This window comes from Physella acuta, unplaced genomic scaffold (genome assembly GCF_028476545.2).
Source record: "Physella acuta isolate Inbredline_101_S28 unplaced genomic scaffold, ASM2847654v3 ptg000204l, whole genome shotgun sequence".
Lineage (NCBI taxonomy): Eukaryota > Metazoa > Mollusca > Gastropoda > Physidae > Physella > Physella acuta.
The window spans coordinates 1,230,001-1,256,851 of NW_026731723.1; the positions used below are offsets into that span (position 1 = coordinate 1,230,001).

Genomic DNA, 26,851 nt, shown 5'->3' on the forward strand with positions numbered 1-26,851 from the left:
TCATATATTGACGTGTGTACTGGGACGTCATATATTGACGTGTGTTGGTGGACGTCATATATTGACGTGTGTACTGGGACGTCATGTATTGACGTGTGTTGGTGGACGTCATATATTGACGTGTGTTGGTGGACGTCATATATTGACGTGTGTTGGTGGACGTCATATATTGAGGTGTGTACTGTGACGTCATATATCGACGTGTGTTGGTGGACGTCATATATTGACGTGTGTTGGTGGACGTCATATATTGACGTGTGTTGGTGGACGTTATATATTGACGTGTGTTGGTGGACGTCATATATTGACGTGTGTACTGGGACGTTAGATATTGACGTGTGTTGGTGGACGTCATATATTGACGTGTGTTGGTGGACGTCATATATTGACGTGTGTACTGGGACGTCAGATATTGACGTGTGTACTGAAGCCTGAACTACCGTAGATGATGCTGGACCAAAGAACTTGCCGTGAACCAGGGCGTGACGTCTTGTGAAGGGAAGCCAGCGCCATGAATAGGTGACGTCACTACATGTACACATTAGAAAGTTGGTTGACACATTTCATGATTGCGACATTCGAGGGGGGGTGGACGTTTGGTAGTGGTAAGTTGGGTAGAGGGGGGAGATGGGGCGGAGGTTGGGTGATGCATTAATTTGTAGCCGAAATAATTGAGGGTGAGATGTCCACGTCACTTCCTGACACTGTCACAACCTGTCTGTCAGTTTGTGACACCACTGTCACATCCTGTCAGTTTGTGACATGAACTGTCACAGCTAGACTAGGTAATTTGCTGACCATTTGTTCTCGTGCTTTAACCAATCGATAACCCGGCATATCAACAGTAGGTTGCCATGGCAACGGGTTGTCTGTGCTTCAGTCAACACAGCCCTCAAGCTGTTTGCATCGATCCCAGTCTGATATGGCGTCGATCCCCCAGTACGTGAATGGTAGATGGTAGAGTGAGGCTTAACAATTGTGACCCGTGGGTTAAGTCATGTGACCCGTGTGGTCATGTGACCCGTGTGTTAAGTCATGTGACCCGTGTGTTAAGTCATGTGACTCGTGTATTAAGTCATGTGACTCGTGTGTTAAGTCATGTGACCCTAATCAAACACCCATGTCAACAATCAAACACAATCACAAAGACAGAAAACTACACAAATCATACCATACATAGAGATGATACATATTCACACAATCACACAGGAGAATATAACATGCACGCAATAAATAAACGTATTTGAAGAAGTTTCTGGAAAGATTTATGAGCTTTACTCGTCCCCTTCAAATCGTATTTCATCAACTGTCTATTTTCTGCTATCTTAACACCTTACAGGAGTTTTTGATGGAGACGCAGCCATTTTAAAAATGTGGCGTCACACTGGGGGTGGGTAGGGAGGGGGGGGGGGGGGGGTCTGGCTGATGTCATACATGTCAGAAATGTGACGTCAGAACTGTATAAGCTACAGATGTGACGTCACAGCTGTGGACGTTACAGCTATTCTGGCCATTAGCAGTTTGTCTCTAAAAGTCGACTGCGTGTGTGTGTGTCTGTATGTGTGTATTAGTCTGAGTGTATATGTGTGTGTGTGTCTGTGTGTGTGTATGTGTCTGTGTGTGTGTCTGTGTGTGTGTATGTGTGTGTGTCTGTGCGTATGTGTCTGTGTGTGTCTGTCTGTGTGTGTCTGTCTGTGTCTGTGTGTGTGTCTGTCTGTGTGTCTGTGTGTGTGTCTGTATGTGTGTGTGTGTCTGTGTGTGTGTATGTATGTGTCTGTCTGTGTGTGTCTGTGTCTGTCTGTGTGTGTCTGTGTCTGTGTGTGTCTATGTGTGTGTGTGTGTGTGTCCCAGCAGTAAGGAGATGAGAACGACGTGATCCATACGCTGGTCAATATTGGACCATGGACGGCCGTACGTGCCGGGGTCCGTCCAGACACCGTGTTATAGATAAACACGGCAAAACACGTCTCACGGGATTAGTGATGACGTGTGTGTAAGGGGGGGGGGGGCGACTTCTGAAAATATTTCACTGACCTTCTAGAAGGTTGATGGACACTCATGCTCCAAACTTCCACTACACCAACCCCCGGCAACCCTACATTTCTAGCTCCACGGGCTATCCATCTTAATCACAGCACGGCCGTACACTTCATGTCAACGCTTCAGTCACCCAGGTCTTACACTGTCCACTACAGCCGGTAGTACACGGCTCGCTCGTGCATTTAATTAATTAAACACATCCAACCTCGTGGGTTTAATTAACTAAACACATCAAACACTACAGATTAACTCAAGTCCAGCCGAGTGAGGTCTGACTAATGAAATGACCGTGAGCACCCCCTTCCCCCCCCCCCCCCCCCACCACCACCCCAAGGGTCAGTTCATTAGACAGCTGAACGAAGACGACTTACCTTAAGACCGCGAAGATTGTATCCGTGTGTATAAATGTACAGGTACCTCCCCACAAATGAGCTCAGGTGAAACCTACCAGCACCCAAAGACGGCAAGAGGCGACACTTGTCAGCGATTTGTTTGAACCACGAGCAGACGATTGCCTCGTGCGCTTGCCGGTAATCTTGTCACAGGCGGCGAGGTGGGCGCGGTACGCAGCTTAACCAGTTCACTCCATACATACATTGGCATATATATATATATATATATATATATATATATATATATATATATATATATATGTGTGTGTGTGTGTTTAATAATATATACACTAGAATTCTGTTTAGGGGTCGTCCATGAACGATATGACACTCCAAGGGGTCGGACTTTTATGTGTGACTAGGGGGCTCAAAAAGTGTCACGAGAAAATTTCGCATGTTCAGGTGATGAACTAAACCGACTAGCTGCTATTTCACGGTTTCCTTTTTAAAAAGCTAATATTAGTAATTGTAGTGGAATTTGATCGATATACTAAATAGTGAAAGAAACTGACAACTATTTAAGGAAAAAATTGGTCTTTCAAAATAAAAACAAAGCCTTCTTTTCTAATTATAATGCGTGTGTGTGGGGGGGGGGGGAGTGATTTTAAACCTTTAAAATTTATACAGCTCTCTAATTTCCCGCATGGGCCTATAACCCTTTTCCATTCAAACAAAAAGTTATTTCCCTTTATTTAGCCCCCTGAACTTCGTGAGATAACAATTTAAAAATACCACGGCTGTGTTCAATGTTTGCTTAGCTTGTGATAAAATAATTGAACAGAACTGTAGCGCCATTTATATAAAAACCAACCCGTTCATCATATTTTTTCCATCTGTAAACACATCATGGCTGCCTCTGTACGCCTTAGTAACGTTAGATAAGAGAAAATATTTCCCAAGCGTTTTATAACCCTGTAAGAGGTGCATGTCTATAAAACTGCGAGCTAGTTTATCATGTAATATTTTCAACATTTTTTGTTTGTTTTACACTGGGACACAGAACCCGCCAAACCAGATTCGCACTGAATTAGGTTACGTCCCTTTGACTAGCGAGCTAGAGTTTTTCAAATGACATTCACAAGCTGTTGTGGGTTTATAAATAAATCTTATCCACCATCCGTTTTTGGGCTGTTCTGTCAGTTCATGTGTGCTTTAAAAGAACACAGCTACTGCAGAAATCAGCTAACCCGGCCCCTCCCTTATGTGGTAGAGTATATGACTGAAGATTAGGATAAAATAAATGACTTTCTCCACACATTTGGGAGCTTGTGGACTTATCCAGCTCTAAGGGTACTCAACAATGGGAAAGTTAATCGTGTGCTTGTGGTAGAAACAGGTGAGCTCTGCTTCATCTACCCTGAGACCCATGGAACAAGTGCCCAACAAAACAACAGAGCTAAAACAAACACAACTCAATACTTTACTATCTTCTCCTATACCAGGCCACTGAAAGCAGTCTAGCTCAAGTAAACAAAGTTCCTAAAGGAAGTAGTCAGATAAGACGCCAGCCTTAGGTTAGGTGTGCTGGTGATTCCTGCTACACTCAGGTGCCCAGCACACATCAAGTAGACCAACCTTAGGGTAGGTGTGCTGTACAGCTGGTGATTCCTGCTACACTCAGGTGCCCAGCACACATCAAGTAGACCAACCTTAGGGTAGGTGTGCTGTACAGCTGGTGATTCCTGCTACACTCAGGTGCCCAGCACACATCAAGTAGACCAACCTTAGGGTAGGTGTGCTGGTGATTCCTGCTACACTCAGGTGTCCAGTACACATCAAGTAGACCAACCTTAGGGTAGGTGTGTTGTACAGCTGGTGATTCCTGCTACACTCAGGTGCCCAGCACACATCAAGTAGACCAACCTTAGGGTAGGTGTGCTGTACAGCTGGTGATTCCTGCTACACTCAGGTGCCCAGCACACATCAAGTAGACAGAAAAACTGTTGGGAGTATTGGAGCTTGTAGGAATGACCATCCAGTCAACAGTTAGTGTAAAACTGCCAGAAAGATTTGATCTTAGATTGTGTGTTATGGAGAGAATAAGTGGTCACTAGTAGCAGTGGGGCAGGCAGATGAGACTTTGACATCTAGCTTTAAGGCAAGGATTCTGTCAACTTTTCAAACCTGGCAGCTCTATCTAATCAAACTGTTTACCTGTTTCTGGGAGCTCAATCTATGAAGGGATAGTCTGGTCAGCACTATGCCCAGCCACCTTTTACTTTTCCTAACATAAGTCAGGTACCTATCAGAGCTGGGTGGACTCAAGGATATCCTACCTACTCAGCCCAGGATCTGAACTCCAGACTTCCAAGTAAGCTCTACCATCCAACCGTCCCACCCAGACCACAAACTAGTCAAGAAATTCAAAGCTTGTGTACCAGGGTAGTCTAACTATATATATTTAAATAAATGGTAATAAAATAGTTCTAAAGAATGGCAGTAACAAAATATAAACATGCTACTGTTACAACAACTTCAGCTATAAGCTACGACTAAAAAGTATAAAAGTAGAGCTATCAAGTGCAAGTAGAAATTAAACTGTATAGCTATCACATGCAAGAGATCTAATCACATAATTCTAAGAAACAAAAACAAAAATACAAAAGACTAATCAGCCCATCTACAGATAGAATCAAATATTTGGGTTAAAAAGGGGAAATAAATCTATATCACAATCTAAACTTTTAAAAACAATTCTATAGCTAGTCATACTCATACATTAATTCATTGTAATTTTATAATGTATTTCCTGAAACAGTTTTAAAAAGGCATTTTGAAAATAGCAAACGATACATAATTTTTGTTACAAAATTTAAACACAAAGAAAAACCTAAACATAGACAATAACCAATAACTTTTCATGTAGGTGATAAAACATGGTGAGGATAGGGAAGTTGAGAGTTGAGAAATTGAGATAATAAAATAGCACCTACAAATAGCAAAATCTAATTGTGGCTAGGACAGCTGAAACATTACAGTGGTGAGATGGAAAAAATTGGCTGCTATAGAGGTCACAGTAAATATATGACTTTCTAAGGAAACACCAATCTGGGAATGGTGGTCATAAAAACAATAGTGGCTTGTGGTGGTTACAAATTTGTGTGAGCTTCTTTGTTGTATACAAATAACTTCACCTGACTAATACGATGCAACCATTTTTTTGGTGAGGTCATACTAATTCTATTGAGCAATAAAAACAGACGGTGTCAACAATAATACCATAAATTTAAATTGGGCAGTGTGGTGGGTCTATGACTGTATGTGGTGAGTCTACCGCTGCCACATGTGGTGAGTCTATACAGCATCGATGGACATTTAAAATTAACCACCATAAACTAGGACATTTACTTGAATACAAGAAAATATTTTTGAACAAGGAGAAGTACAAGCACAAGGGTAAGTGTAATTACCAGTAGCAGCATGAGAAAACCAATATAAGCACCCAGTGAGACCAAAACATATCCAGCTCAAAGAAAAAATAAGAAACATATTTTAATGAAGGCAACATCGGAATAGAATTGCACCATTTACTGTTGTAAATATATTTTGTGGTTTAAAAAGAAGAGCTTATAAGGCACAGCATAAAATCTTTCTTCCATTTAGTTTACAATAAATATATAGGCCTACTAGCTATCAAATTTAAAATTAAAATTTCATATAAAATAAAAACCCATAGAAAGAGTAGTTAAAAAGTGTAGTAGTAAAATGTTAAAAAATCTGCAGACAGTTGGTTTAGGCAGCAATAGCAGTCCTGAAGTCTTTGGACTCTTGGCCCTCTTTGAGACATGTGACAGAAACAAGTGGGTGGTCTGTCTTCTGGAGGTACTCCTGTATACAACAAGAGATGTTGTTACAATGTGGGACATACAACATTAGGAGGTACTCCTGCATACAACAAGAGATGTTGTTACAATGTGGGACATACAACATTAGGAGGTACTGCTGCATACAACAAGAGATGGTGTTACAATGTGGGACATGCAACATTAGGAGGTACCACAAGAGATGTTGTTACAATGTGGGACATACAACATTAGGAGGTACTTCTGCATACAACAAGAGATGGTGTTACAATGTGGGACATACAACATTATGAGGTACTCCTGTTATTACAATGTGGGACATACAACATTAGGAGGTACTCCTGTTGTTACAATGTGGGACATACAACATTAGGAGGTACTTCTGCATACAACAAGAGATGGTGTTACAATGTGGGACATACAACATTAGGAGGTACTCCTGTTATTACAATGTGGGGCATACAACATTAGGAGGTACTTCTGCATACAACAAGAGATGGTGTTACAATGTGGGACATACAACATTAGGAGGTACTCCTGTTGTTACAATGTGGGACATACAACATTAGGAGGTACTTCTGCATACAACAAGAGATGGTGTTACAATGTGGGACATACAACATTAGGAGGTACTTCTGCATACAACAAGAGATGTTGTTACAATGTGGGACATACAACATTAGGAGGTACCACAAGAGATGTTGTTACAAAGTGGGACATACAACATTAGGAGGTACTTCTGCATACAACAAGAGATGTTGTTACAATGTGGGACATACAACATTAGGAGGTACTCCTGTTATTACAATGTGGGGCATACAACATTAGGAGGTACTTCTGCATACAACAAGAGATGGTGTTACAATGTGGGACATACAACATTAGGAGGTACTCCTGCATACAACAAGAGATGTTGTTACAATGTGGGACACTTGTAGCATACAACATGAGGAGACACTAGCAGTTATCCCTTTACTGTCCAGGCACTTACACTACAGCATGTTTTAAAACACTGATATTCATTTGTTCATTATTTTAAAATATATCCACAAGTTGAAAAATTATAGCTAAAAGCAGTACAAGTTTAAATGCCATAATGATTAATGTTATGACCCTGAGAGAAGAACCCAACAATGAAGATATAATAGAATTAATAGGGGTATACAAATTATAAGGATAAAAAAATCTACTATTTAGATTTATTTTGTTTTAAATTCTAAAATAAACTCAACACAAACAGAAAACTTACGTGAGCATACTGCACTCAACACAAACAGAAAACTTACGTGAGCATACTGCATGGCATTTTTCTTTTCTCCAGCAGACGTGTCACTGCCCACCCAGACAAACAAGGAGGATTTGGTGTCCAAGATAAACACATCCTACAACAAAACAGTTCCTCATCACTGACCTTTTGGTAACTAACATAAAAGGTTTCATATTGTGCATTACATCACTGACCTTTTGGTAACTAACATAAAAGGTTTCATATTGTGCAAAACATCAGAATCATCAGCAAAAACAACCAAGGTTTTCTGATCTTGTCTATCTGTGGTGTGTAAACACGTTAACTAACACAATAACAAACAATAACAATAACCTGAGTATTGGTGTTCAACCCTTTATGTAAATTTCTATCAACTTTTGAGTGATTTCCCACAACCTTAAGTGGTACTTAATTATTTAATTACTTAATTATTTCTGTTTTCTGAAAATCTGAGTTTTAAATCATACACGCAGGTCTCTCTCAACTTCGTGTGATTTCCAGTAACTGGAAGTGATACTTTACTCCTACTTCTACCTGATTCCATTAGAAGTGCCATCCCAAACCTTACTGTTAGAGTATACCAGAAAGGTTAGGGGAGGTCACTCCTGCTTTTTATTTAATTCACATTAGTGAACTTGCGCTTACAATTACCTTTGCTTCAGAAGAATGTCTAGCTACAATGGTTAAAGGTTATCCACTTTATAAATACTTATACTATTTTAGCTATTATATTATTCTTTTTAGTGCATTTAAAAATATTGTTTTACACTAAAAATAAAAATAAATTAAAACATTTAAAAACAAAAACAATGGAACTGACTTTAGAATCCAAGTCAGATTTAGAGATGGATCCTTTCTTCTCTGTTTTAAAAGTCATCTTGCCACTAGCATCAGACAGCCTACAAAACAATGGGTATACATGTTAGGTTATTCCTCCACACAGAGTTTACCAGCACAGCATTTGCAGCAACCAATATACAAGGCTAAAACATTTCTCTAACTGGCTACTATAATAAAATTACAACATTCCTGTCAAGATTAAAATAAAGTGTGTCTGACCAGATAGTCTAACATCAATGCAAGTTAAGTAAGGAAACTTACCTGGTGATAGAGGATAACTCACCTGTGTGACCAGACATAATAAGGAAACTTACCTGAACAGTTCAGGCTGCTTATCTTTAGCTTCAAACTTGTCATCATCATCATCGTCTTCATTCAGGGATTGGAAGAAAATATGCTGGGAACAAAGAGAGAAAGACATGACCAGAACAGACCTAAAACACACAATTTAGTGTATAATAATATTAATATTATTATACGAGAAAAATGGCCCGTTGAGGAAGGATACAATGGGCGCTAGGTTGATAGTGCTGTCTATTTTCTCTAAACTAAAACCAAAACTAAAATCACCACCTTAATTCAATTTAACCGGAAACAAAAAATGACATTGAAAACGGATTTTTATCCAGAATCGGTACTTTAATTTATACAAAATATAGTCATAGGCATATCCCTAAACCATGCACCTAATCTCATTCATGACAAAAGTCGCATTTAGAGTTTCTTTCAGGCAACTCGACTTGGGAAGAGGGGGCTCCGCCAAAACACACCCCAAAACATGTCTACCATCCCATTCAACAAAATATAAATATATACTTTTTCCAGTGTCTGCCCCCTCCCAAAAAATTCAAGTACCCCCACCCCTCACCGGGGAGGAAAAAGTCTGAAAGAAACACTGGTCACATTTGTAGATCATACAAACTAAAGGAAGAACCTGGGCGGGGCTTCACCTCTACCGGAAGAGATGCATGAAAAAAACTGTGCACGCTAAACACTTTTTAGATTAGAAAAAGTTCCCCCCTCCGGGGAGGAAATAGTCTGAAAGAAACATTGGTGTCGCGCTTAGCCACTACCCGAAGAATTGCATGAAAGAAACTGCAAGCAAACCACTTTTTAGATTAGACACATTAATTAGGCGATAATTTTATTATAGAGTATTGATGAAGAAATTTCTTTTGAGTTGGGGGGGGGGGGGGGGCCTTAGACGTTCTTTCGCGAGGGTGGGGCTTCGCCCCTACCCGAAGAATTGTATGAATGAAACTCTTCACGCAAACCATTTAGATTAGACAAAATTGGCCTTTTAATTCAATGTTTACTCGAGAATCAATGACGTCATATTATTTTGTGCACTCTCCGGCTGTAGACTTTTTTTATACTATATGCTCAATATGATGGGAACAGGGCATTTCCCCCCTGTCAATTACCCCCCGGATATTTCCCCTCCGACATTACCCCCCAGAGTAATTACCCCCCGCCCAGTAGGACATTACCCCCCCCCCCCCCCCCCCCGGACAGGGTTAGAGTTAGGTTTTAGGGCTAGGGTTAAGCTTAGAGTTAGGGTTAGGGCTAGGGTTAGGGTTAAGATTAGGGTTAGGGCTAGGGTTAGAGCTAGGGTTAGGGTTAGAGCTAGTTTTAGGGTTAGGGTTGTGTCTAGCTTTGGTTTTGTGTGAAGTTTTAGGCTAAGGTTGATACTTATGTTTTGGTCTTTTTCTTAAGGTTTGGATTAAAGTAGTATATAGGGATAAAATTCTAGTTAGAGTTAGGATTTTAACTTGAGAGGGGGGGGGGGAAGGGGTAATTCCCCGATGGGGGGGTAATTGACAGGGGGGTAATTGCTCCGGGGGGTAAATACGGGGGGGGGAATGTCCAGGGGGGAAATATCCAGGGGGGTAATATCATGTAGCCCAATATGACGTCGTATTTTCGTTTCCATTTTACTATGAAAGTTTTTATTTTGCTTGTGTTTTCTCTATAGCGTTCTTGTCAGATACATAGATAGATACACAGATAGAAAGATAGATAGATAGACAGACAGCGAAACTATTAGTATAGATTATTTTATGTAATAATAATATTAGTGTAATATTTTAGTGTAGAAATAAATTGTGGAAGAGACAACCTACAGAAGGGTCAGTAGTGTTCTCCTCCAGGACGTGAGCCTTGGCCCGGCCTGACCGCTCAGACTCCAGCTGTTGACAGAACTGACCAGCCTGGGGATGGCACAACAGAGAGTCAGAGGGTATGGCAAACAAATCTTACACTGTAATCTACAACTGACACTTATGTCAACATAATCAGGAGAGAAAATAAAAGCTGACCTTAAACCTCTCATCCTTGTTGCTACCAGAGCCATTCCACTGGTAGATGATCGTACCCAGGTCCAGGATAAACACATCGTCAGACTTGATGCGATCTTTACTCAGGGGAACCTACGGCAGAATATTCTTGCTCAATTGCAAATAGTCTTAAGCCTTTAAAACTTTTTATAAAATTGTATTGGTATATCTTTTTAAAAGAAAGAGAATAAAATTAAGACTATTTAAAAGACATTGTTTTAATGTGTGTCCCTTACTTTAGGAATGTAGGGGAAAGCTTTATTCTAGGAGTTAACAAGACTTGATCTAGCTCTAACATGTGATGCTCAAGTTTTATGGAGAAGTGAAATTCTTCAGGCAACAATGCTCAACAAGCTAATCAAGTATGTAAACTAGATCACCTCAGAAACAACAACATTCCTCCTCTGGCCACAGAAATGGAACAAGCGAGGTTTGTACTTTTCTGGTTCCACATGGCGGAATCCTGTCTGTGCTCCACCCTTCATAATCCTGCAGTAAAATAGAGATTAATGCAGTAAGTTCATAATCCTGCAGCAAGATAGAGATTAATGCAGTAAGTTCATAATCCTGCAGTAAGATAGAGATTAATGCAGTAAGTTCATAGTCCTGCATTGATTCAGCTATTACAGGCTCCATATAAAACTACCATACTGTAGACTAGACTAACCCCACCCAGTGTTAATAACCAAACCACTGTAAGTGCCAGTCAGTATTACCAACATGTTCAAACAACATGTCTATGTACTAGGGTGTTGCAGAAGATTTTAATTATTGTTCAAGATGACTTAAACAATTAAAAACTACATTTATTTACCTTTAGTTTGATACCAATTTTATTTTTCAAATTTAATGGATAGCCTGGAAAATGATTTGTGAAAAACGCGTTTGTTTTCAAATGGCTGCGATGTTATGACTGATACTCAGTGATACTGTGGATTAGTTTTTAATGAGTGTTGTTGTGACGAGATCAACCGTTCACTGCCGTTCAGCAGAAATGTGTCGTCTGCTAGATTTCTTCCCATTCAAATATAGAGCGGGCAAAAAGGGTGGGCTTAGTTAGCTGTTGTCTCGATCAACTTATTTTTTGTATGTTTTGTTTTTACCATGCATGATTCTTTTAAACTAAAGAAATTAGTTTAGTAAGACGAGATATGTAATTTCCTATAGTTCAGAGTATTTTTGTTTATGCGTACCACAATATTAAATAAAACAATTCACGTTTTGCTTACTTTTATTATGTTCTGCTCGATATTCTCAGCGATTGGACCAAAAAAATGTACAAATGGCAAATTAGCATCAAACACTAATTGTCCATTGTTAAAACTATATTGGTATCTTCGTATAATACGCAAAAATAACGATTATAAGTATATATTTCTGACATGACCATGAAACATTGTTAAAAAATTGAATCATGATATCGTTGTTTTTGGCAGCCATCATTATAATGATGACGGTAAACAAAAGTAGGTCAAGCGACTAGCTACTATACTAGTTAACAAATATATGGAGTTGTTCCCCTTTAGGCAGCTGATCATATTGATGTAACTTCAGTAAAGTTCTAAATCTGCAGCTCAGGCTAATGAATGTAACTTTTCACAATAACATTTTGAATATAGTTTTTATCAAATCATTGTGTTGGCGCACCTGATGGTTCATATTACCCAAAATACAGTTTCAACATGAGTGTCACATATAGACAGTGCTGATGTGGTTGTCACAAGTACTGACGTGATTGTCACAAGTACTAATGTTATTGTCACATATAGACAGTACTAATGTGATTGTCACAAGTACTAATGTGATTGTCACAAGTACTAATGTGATTGTCACATATAGACAGTGCTGATGTGATTGTCACAAGTACTGACGTGATTGTCACAAGTACTAACATGATTGTCACATATTGACAGTACTACTGTGATTGTCACAAGTACTAACGTGATTGTCACAAGTACTAATGTGATTGTCACATATAGACAGTGCTGATGTGATTGTCACAAGTACTGACGTGATTGTCACAAGTACTAATGTGATTATTACACGCATTAATGTGATTGTCACAAGTACTGATGTGATTGTGGCAAGTACTAATGTGATTGTCACAAGTACTGATGTGATTGTGGCAAGTACTAATGTGATTGTGGCAAGTACTAACGTGATTGTCACAAGTACTAATGTGATTGTCACAAGTACTAATGTGATTGTCACATATAGACAGTGCTGATGTGATTGTCACAAGTACTGACGTGATTGTCACAAGTACTAATGTGATTATTACACGCATTAATGTGATTGTCACAAGTACTGATGTGATTGTGGCAAGTACTAACGTGATTGTCACAAGTACTAACGTGATTGTCACAAGTACTAACGTGATTGTCTTGAAGTAAGACTTGAAGAGCTCTGACTCGTGGTCCTGGACCTCCCTGTGCTGTATGGGTACATCATTGAGGAAAGTGTCCAGCTCTACTGTCTTGTAAGCTGCTGTACCATACTCATCCTGTTAGAAACACATTTCTTTAGCTCAGGTTTCTGTCTCTCTTCTTTGTTTGTTCAAAAATAGCACATAACAATTAGATGGTGGCAATATTAATTAAGCTGGCTCTATCTTGTCTAAGTAAAAAAAAGGTCAATAAATATATAAAGACTGAATTTTAATTTTATTTATTCGATCCTGTTGAAGTAAAATTGTTACGGTCTAAAGGGGATAAAACTATCTGACCTGAGTACTTTCCTGACCAATCCAAAAGTGGACATCATGTAACAGTTGGTCACCACCCTCCTCCTTGTAGGTCTGGGGAGGTTCAAAACTTTCTTTAAGGACAGAATTTTATCAAAACTTTTTTAAGGACAGAATTTTATCAAAACTTTTTTAAGGACAGAATTTTATCAAAACTTTTTTAAGGACAGAATTTTATCAAAACTTTTTTAAGGACAGAATTTTATCAAAACTTTCTTTAAGGACAGAATTTTATCAAAACTTTCTTTAAGGACAGAATTTTATCAAAACTTTCTTTAAGGACAGAATTTTATCAAAACTTTCTTTAAGGACAGAATTTTATCAAAACTTTCTTTAAGGACAGAATTTTATCAAAACTTTCTTTAAGGACAGAATTTTATCAAAACTTTCTTTAAGGACAGAATTTTATCAAAACTTTCTTTAAGGACAGAATTTTATCAAAACTTTTTTAAGGACAGAATTTTATCAAAACTTTTTTAAGGACAGAATTTTATCAAAACTTTTTTAAGGACAGAATTTTATCAAAACTTTTTTAAGGACAGAATTTTATCAAAACTTTCTTTAAGGACAGAATTTTATCAAAACTTTCTTTAAGGACAGAATTTTATCAAAACTTTCTTTAAGGACAGAATTTTATCAAAACTTTTTTAAGGACAGAATTTTATCAAAACTTTCTTTAAGGACAGAATTTTATCAAAACTTTTTTAAGGACAGAATTTTATCAAAACTTTCTTAAAGGACAGAATTTTATCAAAACTTTCTTTAAGGACAGAATTTTATCAAAACTTTCTTAAAGGACAGAATTTTATCAAAACTTTCTTTAAGGACAGAATTTTATCAAAACTTTCTTTAAGGACAGAATTTTATCAAAACTTTCTTTAAGGACAGAATTTTATCAAAACTTTCTTTAAGGACAGAATTTTATCAAAACTTACTTTAAGGACAGAATTTTATCAAAACTTTCTTTATGGACAGAATTTTATCAAAACTTTCTTAAAGGACAGAATTTTATCAAAACTTTCTTTAAGGACAGAATTTTATCAAAACTTACTTTAAGGACAGAATTTTATCAAAACTTTCTTTAAGGACAGAATTTTATCAAAACTTTCTTTAAGGACAGAATTTTATCAAAACTTTCTTAAAGGACAGAATTTTATCAAAACTTTCTTAAAGGACAGAATTTTATCAAAACTTTCTTTATGGACAGAATTTTATCAAAACTTTTTTAAAGGACAGAATTTTATCAAAACTTTCTTAAAGGACAGAATTTTATCAAAACTTTCTTAAAGGACAGAATTTTATCAAAACTTTCTTTAAGGACAGAATTTTATCAAAACTTTCTTAAAGGACAGAATTTTATCAAAACTTTCTTTATGGACAGAATTTTATCAAAACTTTCTTTAAGGACAGAATTTTATCAAAACTTTCTTTAAGGACAGAATTTTATCAAAACTTTCTTTAAGGACAGAATTTTATCAAAACTTTCTTTAAGGACAGAATTTTATCAAAACTTTCTTTAAGGACAGAATTTTATCAAAACTTTCTTTAAGGACAGAATTTTATCAAAACTTACTTTAAGGACAGAATTTTATCAAAACTTACTTTAAGGACAGAATTTTATCAAAACTTTCTTTAAGGACAGAATTTTATCAAAACTTTCTTTAAGGACAGAATTTTATCAAAACTTACTTTAAGGACAGAATTTTATCAAAACTTACTTTAAGGACAGAATTTTATCAAAACTTACTTTAAGGACAGAATTTTATCAAAACTTTCTTAAAGGACAGAATTTTATCAAAACTTACTTTAAGGACAGAATTTTATCAAAACTTACTTTAAGGACAGAATTTTATCAAAACTTTCTTAAAGGACAGAATTTTATCAAAACTTACTTTAAGGACAGAATTTTATCAAAACTTACTTTAAGGACAGAATTTTATCAAAACTTACTTTAAGGACAGAATTTTATCAAAACTTACTTTAAGGACAGAATTTTATCAAAACTTACTTTAAGGACAGAATTTTATCAAAACTTACTTTAAGGACAGAATTTTATCAAAACTTACTTTAAGGACAGAATTTTATCAAAACTTACTTTAAGGACAGAATTTTATCAAAACTTACTTTAAGGACAGAATTTTATCAAAACTTACTTTAAGGACAGAATTTTATCAAAACTTACTTTAAGGACAGAATTTTATCAAAACTTTCTTAAAGGACAGAATTTTATCAAAACTTTCTTAAAGGACAGAATTTTATCAAAACTTTCTTTAAGGACAGAATTTTATCAAAACTTTCTTTAAGGACAGAATTTTATCAAAACTTTCTTAAAGGACAGAATTTTATCAAAACTTTCTTAAAGGACAGAATTTTATCAAAACTTTCTTTAAGGACAGAATTTTATCAAAACTTTCTTAAAGGACAGAATTTTATCAAAACTTTCTTTAAGGACAGAATTTTATCAAAACTTTCTTAAAGGACAGAATTTTATCAAAACTTTCTTTAAGGACAGAATTTTATCAAAACTTTCTTTAAGGACAGAATTTTATCAAAACTTTCTTTAAGGACAGAATTTTATCAAAACTTTCTTAAAGGACAGAATTTTATCAAAACTTTCTTTAAGGACAGAATTTTATCAAAACTTTCTTTAAGGACAGAATTTTATCAAAACTTTCTTTAAGGACAGAATTTCATCAAAACTTTCTTTAAGGACAGAATTTTATCAAAACTTTCTTAAAGGACAGAATTTTATCAAAACTTTCTTAAAGGACAGAATTTTATCAAAACTTTCTTAAAGGACAGAATTTTATCAAAACTTTCTTTAAGGACAGAATTTTATCAAAACTTTCTTTAAGGACAGAATTTTATCAAAACTTTCTTTAAGGACAGAATTTTATCAAAACTTTCTTAAATGACAGAATTTTATCAAAACTTTCTTTAAGGACAGAATTTTATCAAAACTTTCTTAAAGGACAGAATTTTATCAAAACTTTCTTTATGGACAGAATTTTATCAAAACTTTCTTTAAGGACAGAATTTTATCAAAACTTTCTTTAAGGACAGAATTTTATCAAAACTTTCTTTAAGGACAGAATTTTATCAAAACTTTCTTTAAGGACAGAATTTTATCAAAACTTTCTTAAAGGACAGAATTTTATCAAAACTTTCTTTAAGGACAGAATTTTATCAAAACTTTCTTAAAGGACAGAATTTTATCAAAACTTTCTTTAAGGACAGAATTTTATCAAAACTTTCTTTTAATAAACAGGCTTTTGATAACACTTTTAACAGACTATCAGAACTCAAGTCATCATCATTTTTTTATGGATAGTCTTTTATAGTCCTAATAGATAATTGTGAAGCTGCATACATGCATGTCTATGCTAATGTACATTATGTATAGAATAAGCTAGAAAATAGTGTGTTAGCACTGAATAAAAGAAAGATCAAACAAATGGAAACCACTTACATTTAAAACAATGTAGGAGTCTCCTGAGTAGAACTTGCCATAATCTTCTTTAGGCCATGGTGTTACTTTAAATTGCTACAAGAAATAGAAACATAGTTAGATGAATAAACAACAAAGGTGTTTTTTCTATTTACACTTGCACCAACGATGCCATTAAAAACAAACAAAAGGTGAGGAACAGTTTAATTACCACAATGCGCCAAACAAGAAGCCCTGGTTTTGATCCTGCACCCTTCCAAGCCTCCTCCATGGATGCTGATGCCTCTATTGGCAAAAATTAAAAACCATCATTAAAAATTGTAAGATATTCACCAAATAAGTTGAGAACAAACGTATGACAGTAATAAAATAACGGTTTATGATATTTAATAGGATAAAAAGATAACATTTTTATTGCATTTTCACTAAAGTGGAAAAAGCAGTTTTGGAAAAACCATTTTTATTAAACATAAGCAAAGAAGCTAATGAAAACCTGTTTTAATTGTGATAAATGTAGCATGGATGAATACTAAAGTTAGTGGCCTTACTTTTGACATTTTTCTCCAAGTCTGAGCCAAATAGTGCAAGGTTGGAATCTTTCCAATCGTATTTCTTGGCTTTTACTAATCCTGTGGGAGAGTCAATATCTTCATTTAGTAAATCTAAGTTTTTACTAGCATAAAACAGCATCAAATGGACAAGTGTTTTACAACCATAAAAATAGCATCAAAGAGAAAAAAATCTGTTTGATAATATTAACCTTTAGAAACTTGCCTTTAGAAACTATTGAAATAAAAATAAATAAAAAAAACAGCAGGGAGATGACATACCTCTGCCAGCCATAGTTCAGGTTGAATGAATTTCTATCACAGTGTGTTTCAACAAGTTTTTAACTCCTGTCTGCTCTGTGTGGCAACTGGGAAGTTCTCTGTAACCTGGAAATGGAAAGAAAACAGATCCTGATGCTAAAATCCATTTCTTATCAGTAGTCCACTCACAAGCTTAGACAAACACCAGCCACCAACCTAATCAATAGTCAAACACAAAGTGGCACATAAAGAAACTGATATCTAGACAATGGATGCCAGCAAATCAAAGGTTAGCTCATAACAAATAAAGAACAAAAGCCTAGCACTTTTGATTTAAATCCTGAACAGGAAGTTTAAATTTTAGCACTGATTGCACTGTTTAGAGTTTCACCTTATAGCCTAGTATAGGCCCACCTTACACACAGATTTCAAATTAACTTCTCTGGAATTTCCTATTCTATTTTAAAACCTGATTCACCCTAGTTTAAACCAAGAACACATAGAACTGCTTAGTTCAGAAGGGGAGAATTTGGCAAATAAATGTGAAATACATAAGTTAGATAAAAATGACAGATCATAAGTTGAATTGGGAAGTGAAAAAAATCACAGCAGCAAGCTGCCAATACAAGATGCTAAAGAGATCACAGTGAAGAATGTACAGGTCCCCACCCCTCCAGCACAGTGATACAGAAGCCAGAGACTTGTACACAGGATCAAGTGATAATGGTGATAACAGAGCCAGGTATGATGCTGGGACAAGATCACACACAGCACAGAGTGAACCAGTCACTCAGACATTCATTACATCATTACACTTATCTAGTAATGACAGGCAAAGAAAAAAAATATCCTTGGAGAAAAAATCATTACTGCAGCAACATAGCATTTGATATCAGTGACATACACCCCAGCAAATACAAACAACACATCAGTGACATACACCCCAGCAAATACAAACAACACATCAATGACATACACCCCAGCAAATACAAACAACACATCAGTGACATACACCCCAGCAAATACAAACAACACATCAGTGACATACGCCCCAGCAAATACAAACAACACATCAGTGACATACACCCCAGCAAATACAAACAACACATCAGTGACATACGCCCCAGCAAATACAAACAATACATCAGTGACATACACCCCAGCAAATACAAACAACACATCAGTGACATACACCCCAGCAAATACAAACAATACATCAGTGACATACACCCCAGCAAATACAAACAACACATCAGTGACATACACCCCAGCAAATACAAACAACATATCAGTGACATACACCATAGCAAATACAAACACATCAGTGACATACACCCCAGCAAATACAAACAACATATCAGTGACATACACCCCAGCAAATACAAACAACACATCAGTGACATACACCCCAGCAAATACAAACAACACATCAGTGACATACGCCCCAGCAAATACAAACAATACATCAGTGACATACACCCCAGCAAATACAAACAACACATCAGTGACATACACCCCAGCAAATACAAACAACACATCAGTGACATACACCCCAGCAAATACAAACAACACATCAGTGACATACACCCCAGCAAATACAAACAACACATCAGTGACATACACCCCAGCAAATACAAACAACACATCAGTGACATATGCCCCAGCAAATACAAACAATACATCAGTGACATACACCCCAGCAAATACAAACAACACATCAGTGACATACACCCCAGCAAATACAAACAACACATCAGTGACATACACCCCAGCAAATACAAACAACACATCAATGACATACACCCCAGCAAATACAAACAACACATCAGTGACATACGCCCCAGCAAATACAAACAACACATCAGTGACATACATCCCAGCAAATACAAACAATACATCAGTGACATACACCCCAGCAAATACAAACAACACATCAATGACATACACCCCAGCAAATACAAACAATACATCAGTGACATACACCCCAGCAAATACAAACAACACATCAGTGACATACACCCCAGCAAATACAAACAACACATCAATGACATACACCCCAGCAAATACAAACAATACATCAGTGACATACACCCCAGCAAATACAAACAACACATCAATGACATACACCCCAGCAAATACAAACAACACATCAGTGACATACACCCCAGCAAATACAAACAACACATCAATGCCCCAGCAAATACAAACAACACATCAGTGACATACACCCCAGCAAATACAAACAACACATCAGTGACATACACCCCAGCAAATACAAACAACACATCAGTGACATATGCCCCAGCAAATACAAACAACACATCAGTGACATACACCCCAGCAAATACAAACAACACATCAATGCCCCAGCAAATACAAACAACACATCAGTGACATACACCCCAGCAAATACAAACAACACATCAGTGACATACACCCCAGCAAATACAAACAACACATCAGTGACATACACCCCAGCAAATACAAATAGCACATCAGTGACATATGCCCCAGCAAATACAAACAGCACATCAATGACATATGCCCCAGCAAATACAAACAACACATCAATGACATACACCCCAGCAAATACAAACAACACATCAATGACATACACCCCAGCAAATACAAACAACACATCAATGACATATGCCCCAGCAAATACAAACAATACATCAATGACATATGCCCCAGCAAATACAAACAACACATCAATGACATACGCCCCAGCAAATACAAACAGCACATCAATGACATATGCCCCAGCAAATACAAACAACACATCAGTGACATACACCCCAGCAAATACAAACAGCACATCAATGACATATGCCCCAGCAAATACAAACAACACATCAGTGACATACACCCCAGAAAATACAAACAACACTTGATTTACCAATACTAGACTGCAATTAAAGAATCTGAGTTTTTTTGAGAAACAATGTTTCCCTGTACATGGGTTATGTGTGTGTCAGTGATGTAAACCCCTTGGGGCAAGACACCTGTCCTTGGCCTAGCTGCAGTTGAAACAGTTTTATTATTCACCTGAACAACAGACAAGTAAAACAAGGCTAGCTAAAGCTGATGAAGTCCCCACAAGCTGGGTATAACCACTTGACTAACTGATTAGGTAATAACTCCCCCCCCCCCCCCATATTCACCTGAACAACAGACAAGTAAAACAAGGCCAGCTAAAGCTAATGAAGTCCCCACAAGCTGGGTATAACCACTTGACTAACTGATTAGGTAATACCCCCCCCCCCCCACACCATTTGTTGGAGGTGAATCACTGCCTTTGTTTGTCCTGCTATGGGAAGTCATTTCTCACCATGGTATTGTGAAATGGCTAACTACATTGCCCAACCTAGGTTTTCACGTCTTCCCTGTCTTACCACACACATTCATGTAACAGCCTTTTTCTACACAGTTTTATCAGATGTGTTCTAATAATAAACACACCAAATACAATTCAATAGTTCATTTGGGAAAAGTTCAAATATAAGATATGAACATTCAGACTTAATCAGATTTTATTTCTGCTACCCTGTTAGATGTTTCTTCTGACAGCCTTAGCAGATAAAAAAAATGAAGGTACAGTACAGTGGTGGTGCACCAAGGGGGTCTGCTGGTGGAGGGGTTGAGGGGAAGAGGGGGGGTCTACGTGATATCTCGGGTTAATGATAGCTGGGGCGTGGATGATCACAGGTGTAGAGAGGCCATGCCTGGGTGAGAGGAAAAAATGCTGACGAGCAGAGTTTGTACGGCAGGTAGACTGAACGTGAGCCAACAGAACAATCAACTTCCAGAGACCGACGCTCCGTTTGTTCTGTTACATTTAGCCTAGTGTCAAGGCCAAATGTTGCAAGTCAGCAAAGTTTCCCAATGACACCACGGCTGGGTTAACGTGACCTTTCACAGAAAAAAGTACAAATGAAACCCGAGTATTTCGAGAGCCCATTCTGTGACGATGTGGTCCTAAGTTTACAGGTGTCTGTGACAAATACATTGCACAACGTCACGCTTGACGCAGTTAGATGGCGCTCATATAAACGTATAGACAACCCTGTAGCCACAACGTTATAGCGACATTACGACTGAGCTATTTAAACATGCCTGCAGTAGGCATTTCTCCGTGTTGAGGATAACTTAAAAAGTTGAGCTGGTGCAGCTACTAGCCCACATGTGTTGTGTACCAGCCTGTCAGTGAGAAGGGTCACACAGGCCACTTGCCACCTCGGTATAGAGATAAACACCATCTTACAGGACACTCGACAATCAGAAAACTGTACCGGTAGCTACAGTTCGTGGTCCTAATGACGGCTCAAGTGCTATTTCTTTCATTAGTTGTCCTTATTGTGGTCTTATAAGTTTAAAAACATTACAAGTCCGTCTATACAAGCATAAAAGGATATTTTAAAAAACAACATGTAGTGTTGCCGCGACTGAGAAACGTGTTCTTGATGATACTTAGCATAGCAGGATTGGCTAATTGAACAGCTCATTACGTAGGTTTCAACTGCTGCCCCGCCCCAATCATGTATGTAATGTACAACTGCCCCACCCTTCATGGTGTATGTCATGTACAACTGCCCCACCCCTCACCCACCTTTTGCTTGTATTGTTTTCAAAGATAACATTCGAACAGCTGTTGCAGTGAGCGTTTGTCTCGTCTATCATATAGCGGGTGTGGGTAAAGGCTTGAAACATGGGAACCTCCCTCTGGTGAAGCTGACAGCTGGATGTGAAGGACGACACGGTCTGACCCTCACATCCTACGACACTGTTCCAGAGTTAAGTCCTCAGGGTAGCCGCTAAACCAGACAAGAGGCGCTAAAACATCATGCCGAGACACGCGGCCCAAGTTAACTGAATGACTAGCGACGTCATGCCAAATAGAGCATCAGTGGTACAAGTTTAGAACCGCTGATCACACGTCACAAAACCCTACTACCAGATCATGGGTGACTCGGCTCGCTTCACCGTGGGCTGTGTGTTGGCGTTAAAGAAATGGGTCATACACAACAGTGTAGTGAATCATCTTGGATTTCAAAACACCCATGTTCTTTATCTAATGATCCACACTGAACAGTTAGTTCCTTGTACTTTAAATCAAGCTATATAACGGCGAACTTAAAGTAGAGCTACAAGCTACTTGAAACAAGTGACACACATGGCCAATAATACCAGTTCTAAAACTCTAGTCAAGAATTTAAAATATCAACCAACACATTTACAAAAGCAGTTAGTCCAATTCATGTCAACCCAGTTAGGAGACACAAAATCTGCCCAATCTGGTCAAACCTTTAGAGTGGACAAAATCTGCATAATCTAGCCAAACCTTTAGAGTGGACAAAATCTGCTTAATTTAGCCAAACCTATTAGACTGAAAGAGCACAATATCTACCAATTCTCATAAGAACATTAAAAAAAAGCTCTGGGGTCATACATAAATGACGTCACACTCGTATTGGGGGGGGGGGGGTCGTCCGTAATTTTGTGATTGTATGTGATGAGGGGGAGGGGTGTTCAGATGGTGTGATGTCACACTTTTGCATTATAAAAAAGCAATGTCAAAAAACTTTAGCCGTTATTTCGCGTTTTAGAAAACTGTTTTAATAAATTGTAATAGGAATCGATTAAAGTACTCTATGTTGAGAGAGTTAAGACACGATTTTGGAGAAAAATATCGTATTTTAATAAAAATTCAACTGCTATTTTGAGGGGGGAGGGAGTTGTAGGCTGAGGTGTGACGTCATTTTAGCGGCGGTGGTGGTCTGGCTTTTTGAGACGATGTGTGACGGAAGGGGGGGGGGAAGAGGTAAAAATCGTCCAAAAAATGACGTCATTTACAGATAACCCCACAATACTCTGAATGCTGTTGTTTGAGTTAGAATTACTGTTTTAATAACTAGTGTTGTTCACCAACCCACTTGCAAATATAAAATTTGATAAACCGTCATTGTGAATACTGAAATAGTAATAAGCAACCAAAATGAAAAGAAACAGCAAAAATGTACACTTAATATTACTTTTTAAGTTGACTGTGGGTTTAAATAAAACAAATCTTGTTACTCAATTTTGACTGACTTCCAATCTAATGTTGTGATTTCATCCAAACTTTCCACATACATTAGTCTCTTATCACATGCAAAGAATAATATCCAAGTTTTAAATTCATTAGATATTAATTTGCTATTAGAAATTTGATTAAAGATTACTATATTGAATAAGAAAGGTGGAGATAGAAGATTATGGACGCGATCTCTTCATCTTCCATGTGGTGCTGGTGATCTGTTACTCCCTGATACACAGGATATCTAACCATGGACATTAATGAAGGGTACATCATAGTCTTAAGACATGTTGCTCATAGGCAAATATTTATATGGGTGTTGACTTAAGAATCAACACAATGAAAAAATAGTTAGGTACTTATTGCTTTAAAATCTTCAATATTGACTGCCTAGTAATCAGTTATTACTAAAACAGTAGAAAATAAAACAGACATAAAAATCTTTATAATAATAAGCTTTAAAATTCACAAAAAAATAAATGTGTAGGAGATTTTTTAAGAGCAACCATTGCCTTGAATAAAGAAAGCAAGTTTAGTTTTATTGCATTTAAAAGGTTATTTTATAAAGGTTTGCTCAATAAGTTTTATTTTTAATTTTAAAAAATGCATTTGTGTTTGATCTGATGCTGACTGGTGTTAGGTTGATCAGTAATGGCTCAGATATTAATTTTTGGTACGAAATATGACAGGACTTATGAGTATAGGACTTCATATTTACATGGGTGGGTATGGATGGTAGAACGTAACAGAAACAAATTATTATGTTAGTTAGGTCAAGGGCTTGATTTTACTTGTGATTCCAAGGATTAAACAACTTTAGTTCACTACATTCAGTGATATGAGTATTGAAACTAGTTCAGTATATCAGCTACATATCAGTTAGGTTGTAATAAAAACAGTGGTTAGAATTTCTCATTGTCCCACAGGGACATAGGTGGCTGGCTTGAACTTGACAGAAATTACCCTCTAAGCTAGCTTCTCCTAGGCCTAGTTAATAAATAGATCTAAGTGAAATAGATCATCTCTATTTTACAAATGGCTGCTGTTTATATAGCAAATCTTGCTTGCAAACACTGCCGTTTAAAGTTAATTTCTGGCCTATATTATATTGAGGGTGTTGGGAAAGTGTGAGACGCGAAAAGCGAAATGGCAAGGCGGGAAAATGCGAGACATACCTGCGGAATCATGGGTAAATAGCGAGACACCTTTTGCGAAAAAAAGTTTTTTTCATGCTTTTTTCATCTTTATTTATTTAAATTATTATTTTTTTGTTTTAAAATAAACAAGCATGTAGCCATACCCTTTAACACGAGTGTTGTATGTTGTTATTTTTTATCTAGATTTCATTATATATATAGATAGATACTAAGAAGATAGATAGATCTAGATATAGATCTATCTATTAAAAAATCCTAACATCGTTGCTTTGCTACTGTCATCACCCGCTCTCGTTAGCGAGAGGAAAATCCCGCCTCAGTCGACATTAATTTTAAAAATCTAGCCCGCTCATGTCATTGTGAATTGGTATAATCTTGTCAGCAGGAGAGATATTCTGCAACATGTATTCATGGATTGTTGAACTTGCAAAAAGTGTAAAAGTATAAACAATTCTAAAAAGTGTAATTTATTTTTTATTAAGTAATTTTAATTACAAACAAAATTTACAAACAAAATCTTCTTCTTGAGCAATACTCAAACACACCCCGTGACACCATCTTTCACACATAGTACATCTAACCCAGTTCATTAGACTTCCATTTATACATTTTCTTTTTCCAATCCACACGTCACATTCTCATCACAGTTGACCTCCCCGTTCATCCCACACACAACACTGGCGGCGGCTTTTATACAAAATTTCTATGCAACAATACAAAATATGATTGCGGCGGCAGCGAATTGGGGCACGTTGATCTTCAAAGACGGTAAATCAGGCAGCCTCGGCGTTCCATACAAAAGAAAGAAGTTGATCTATCGTCGGCGGTATTTCGGGCGGTTTCGTACAAGGTGGTATTCTAAGTCGACACAAAAGGTGGGGGGAGTTGATAAATCATCAGCATGTCTAGCGATGGAAAAATCGGAAGTTTTAACAATGTAAACGAAACGTCTTTGAAGTCTGCACCAAATACCACTGTTAATTGGGTGCGGTAAATTTTCCGCAGAAATCTTTGCATTTTAACACCATCCAGCTATAATATCGGGTTGCGGTAATATGCGAGACAAAAAGTCACGTGACAGACCGTTTTCGCGACCTTCTCGCATTTTCCCGTCTCGCCATTTCACTTTTCGCGTCTCGCAATCTCCCAACACCCTTATATTGATATATTTAGCCACTGATTTCGGTTTATTAATCATTTATTTGACACAAATATAGATCTATCACAATATTATTCAATATACTTCTATTAAAGCCTTGAGAATGAGGTAAATTTTTCGTACATTACTAGTCTAGCTGCGGGCTATTTTACGTACCTAAAACGATAGATTACCAATAAATCTAGTCTAGATCTAGCTAGAATCTAGGAGTTAATATCTACACTAGATCTATTCTAGACATACTAGATTTAGCTAGACTAGATCTAGACTCTAGATTAGGTAGATCTAGTGTAGAGGTCTGATCTGAGAATCAGAAAGCATTTTAAAAAGTAGGTAATGCATCAAATAAAAATCATCAACCTAGAATCCTAGATCTAGATCCTAGAATACTAATACTAGATCTAGATTCTAGAATCTAGATATAAGATTAGATCTAGCTTTAGAATTAGATCTAAATCTAGATTTCTAGATCTAAATTTAACTAAATTAAATTAAATTTAGATCTAGATCTAGATTTAGTAGATCTAGACTAGATCTAGATTTCTAGGCCTAAACAGTTCACAGTACTTCACACTATTACACTATGAATGTAAGGGAAAAAAAGAAATGACTCACCGAAAGATGTCAAGAAATCTAGAATCTGTAATAGATCTATAAACTAAAATTAAAGGCACAATTCGGGTAGAGCTAGATATCTAGAAAATCTAACAGCAAAGTAAATCACTTGGCAGATTGTTTTCCTGGGTTAGGCCTTAGCAGATTTGGAAGATCTAGGCCAGAT

At 37.0% G+C, this 26,851-nt stretch overlaps 2 protein-coding genes across 2 annotated transcripts in view; both read right to left on the minus strand.

Moving 5' to 3' along the window:
- Window positions 1-2,550, minus strand: part of LOC131937204 (gelsolin-like protein 2) — a 20,110-nt gene extending 17,560 nt beyond the window's left edge. Inside the window, exon 1 of the mRNA XM_059294434.1 lies at window positions 2,412-2,550. The gene's annotated coding sequence lies outside the window, so the exon portion shown is untranslated. The remainder of the gene's footprint in view (window positions 1-2,411) is intronic.
- Window positions 2,551-5,895: 3,345 nt separating this feature from the next.
- Window positions 5,896-26,851, minus strand: LOC131937205 (gelsolin-like protein 2). The gene is made up of 14 exons (XM_059294435.1): window positions 26,686-26,851; window positions 17,700-17,804; window positions 17,418-17,498; window positions 17,081-17,154; window positions 16,891-16,965; window positions 13,404-13,475; window positions 13,054-13,181; window positions 11,059-11,167; window positions 10,661-10,771; window positions 10,466-10,552; window positions 8,657-8,739; window positions 8,323-8,401; window positions 7,522-7,617; window positions 5,896-6,260 (listed from the first exon to the last, which is right to left on the minus strand). The coding sequence occupies exons 2-14, from the start codon at window positions 17,710-17,712 to the stop codon at window positions 6,165-6,167; spliced, it is 1,104 nt and encodes a 367-aa protein (XP_059150418.1). The 5' UTR covers window positions 17,713-17,804; window positions 26,686-26,851; the 3' UTR covers window positions 5,896-6,164.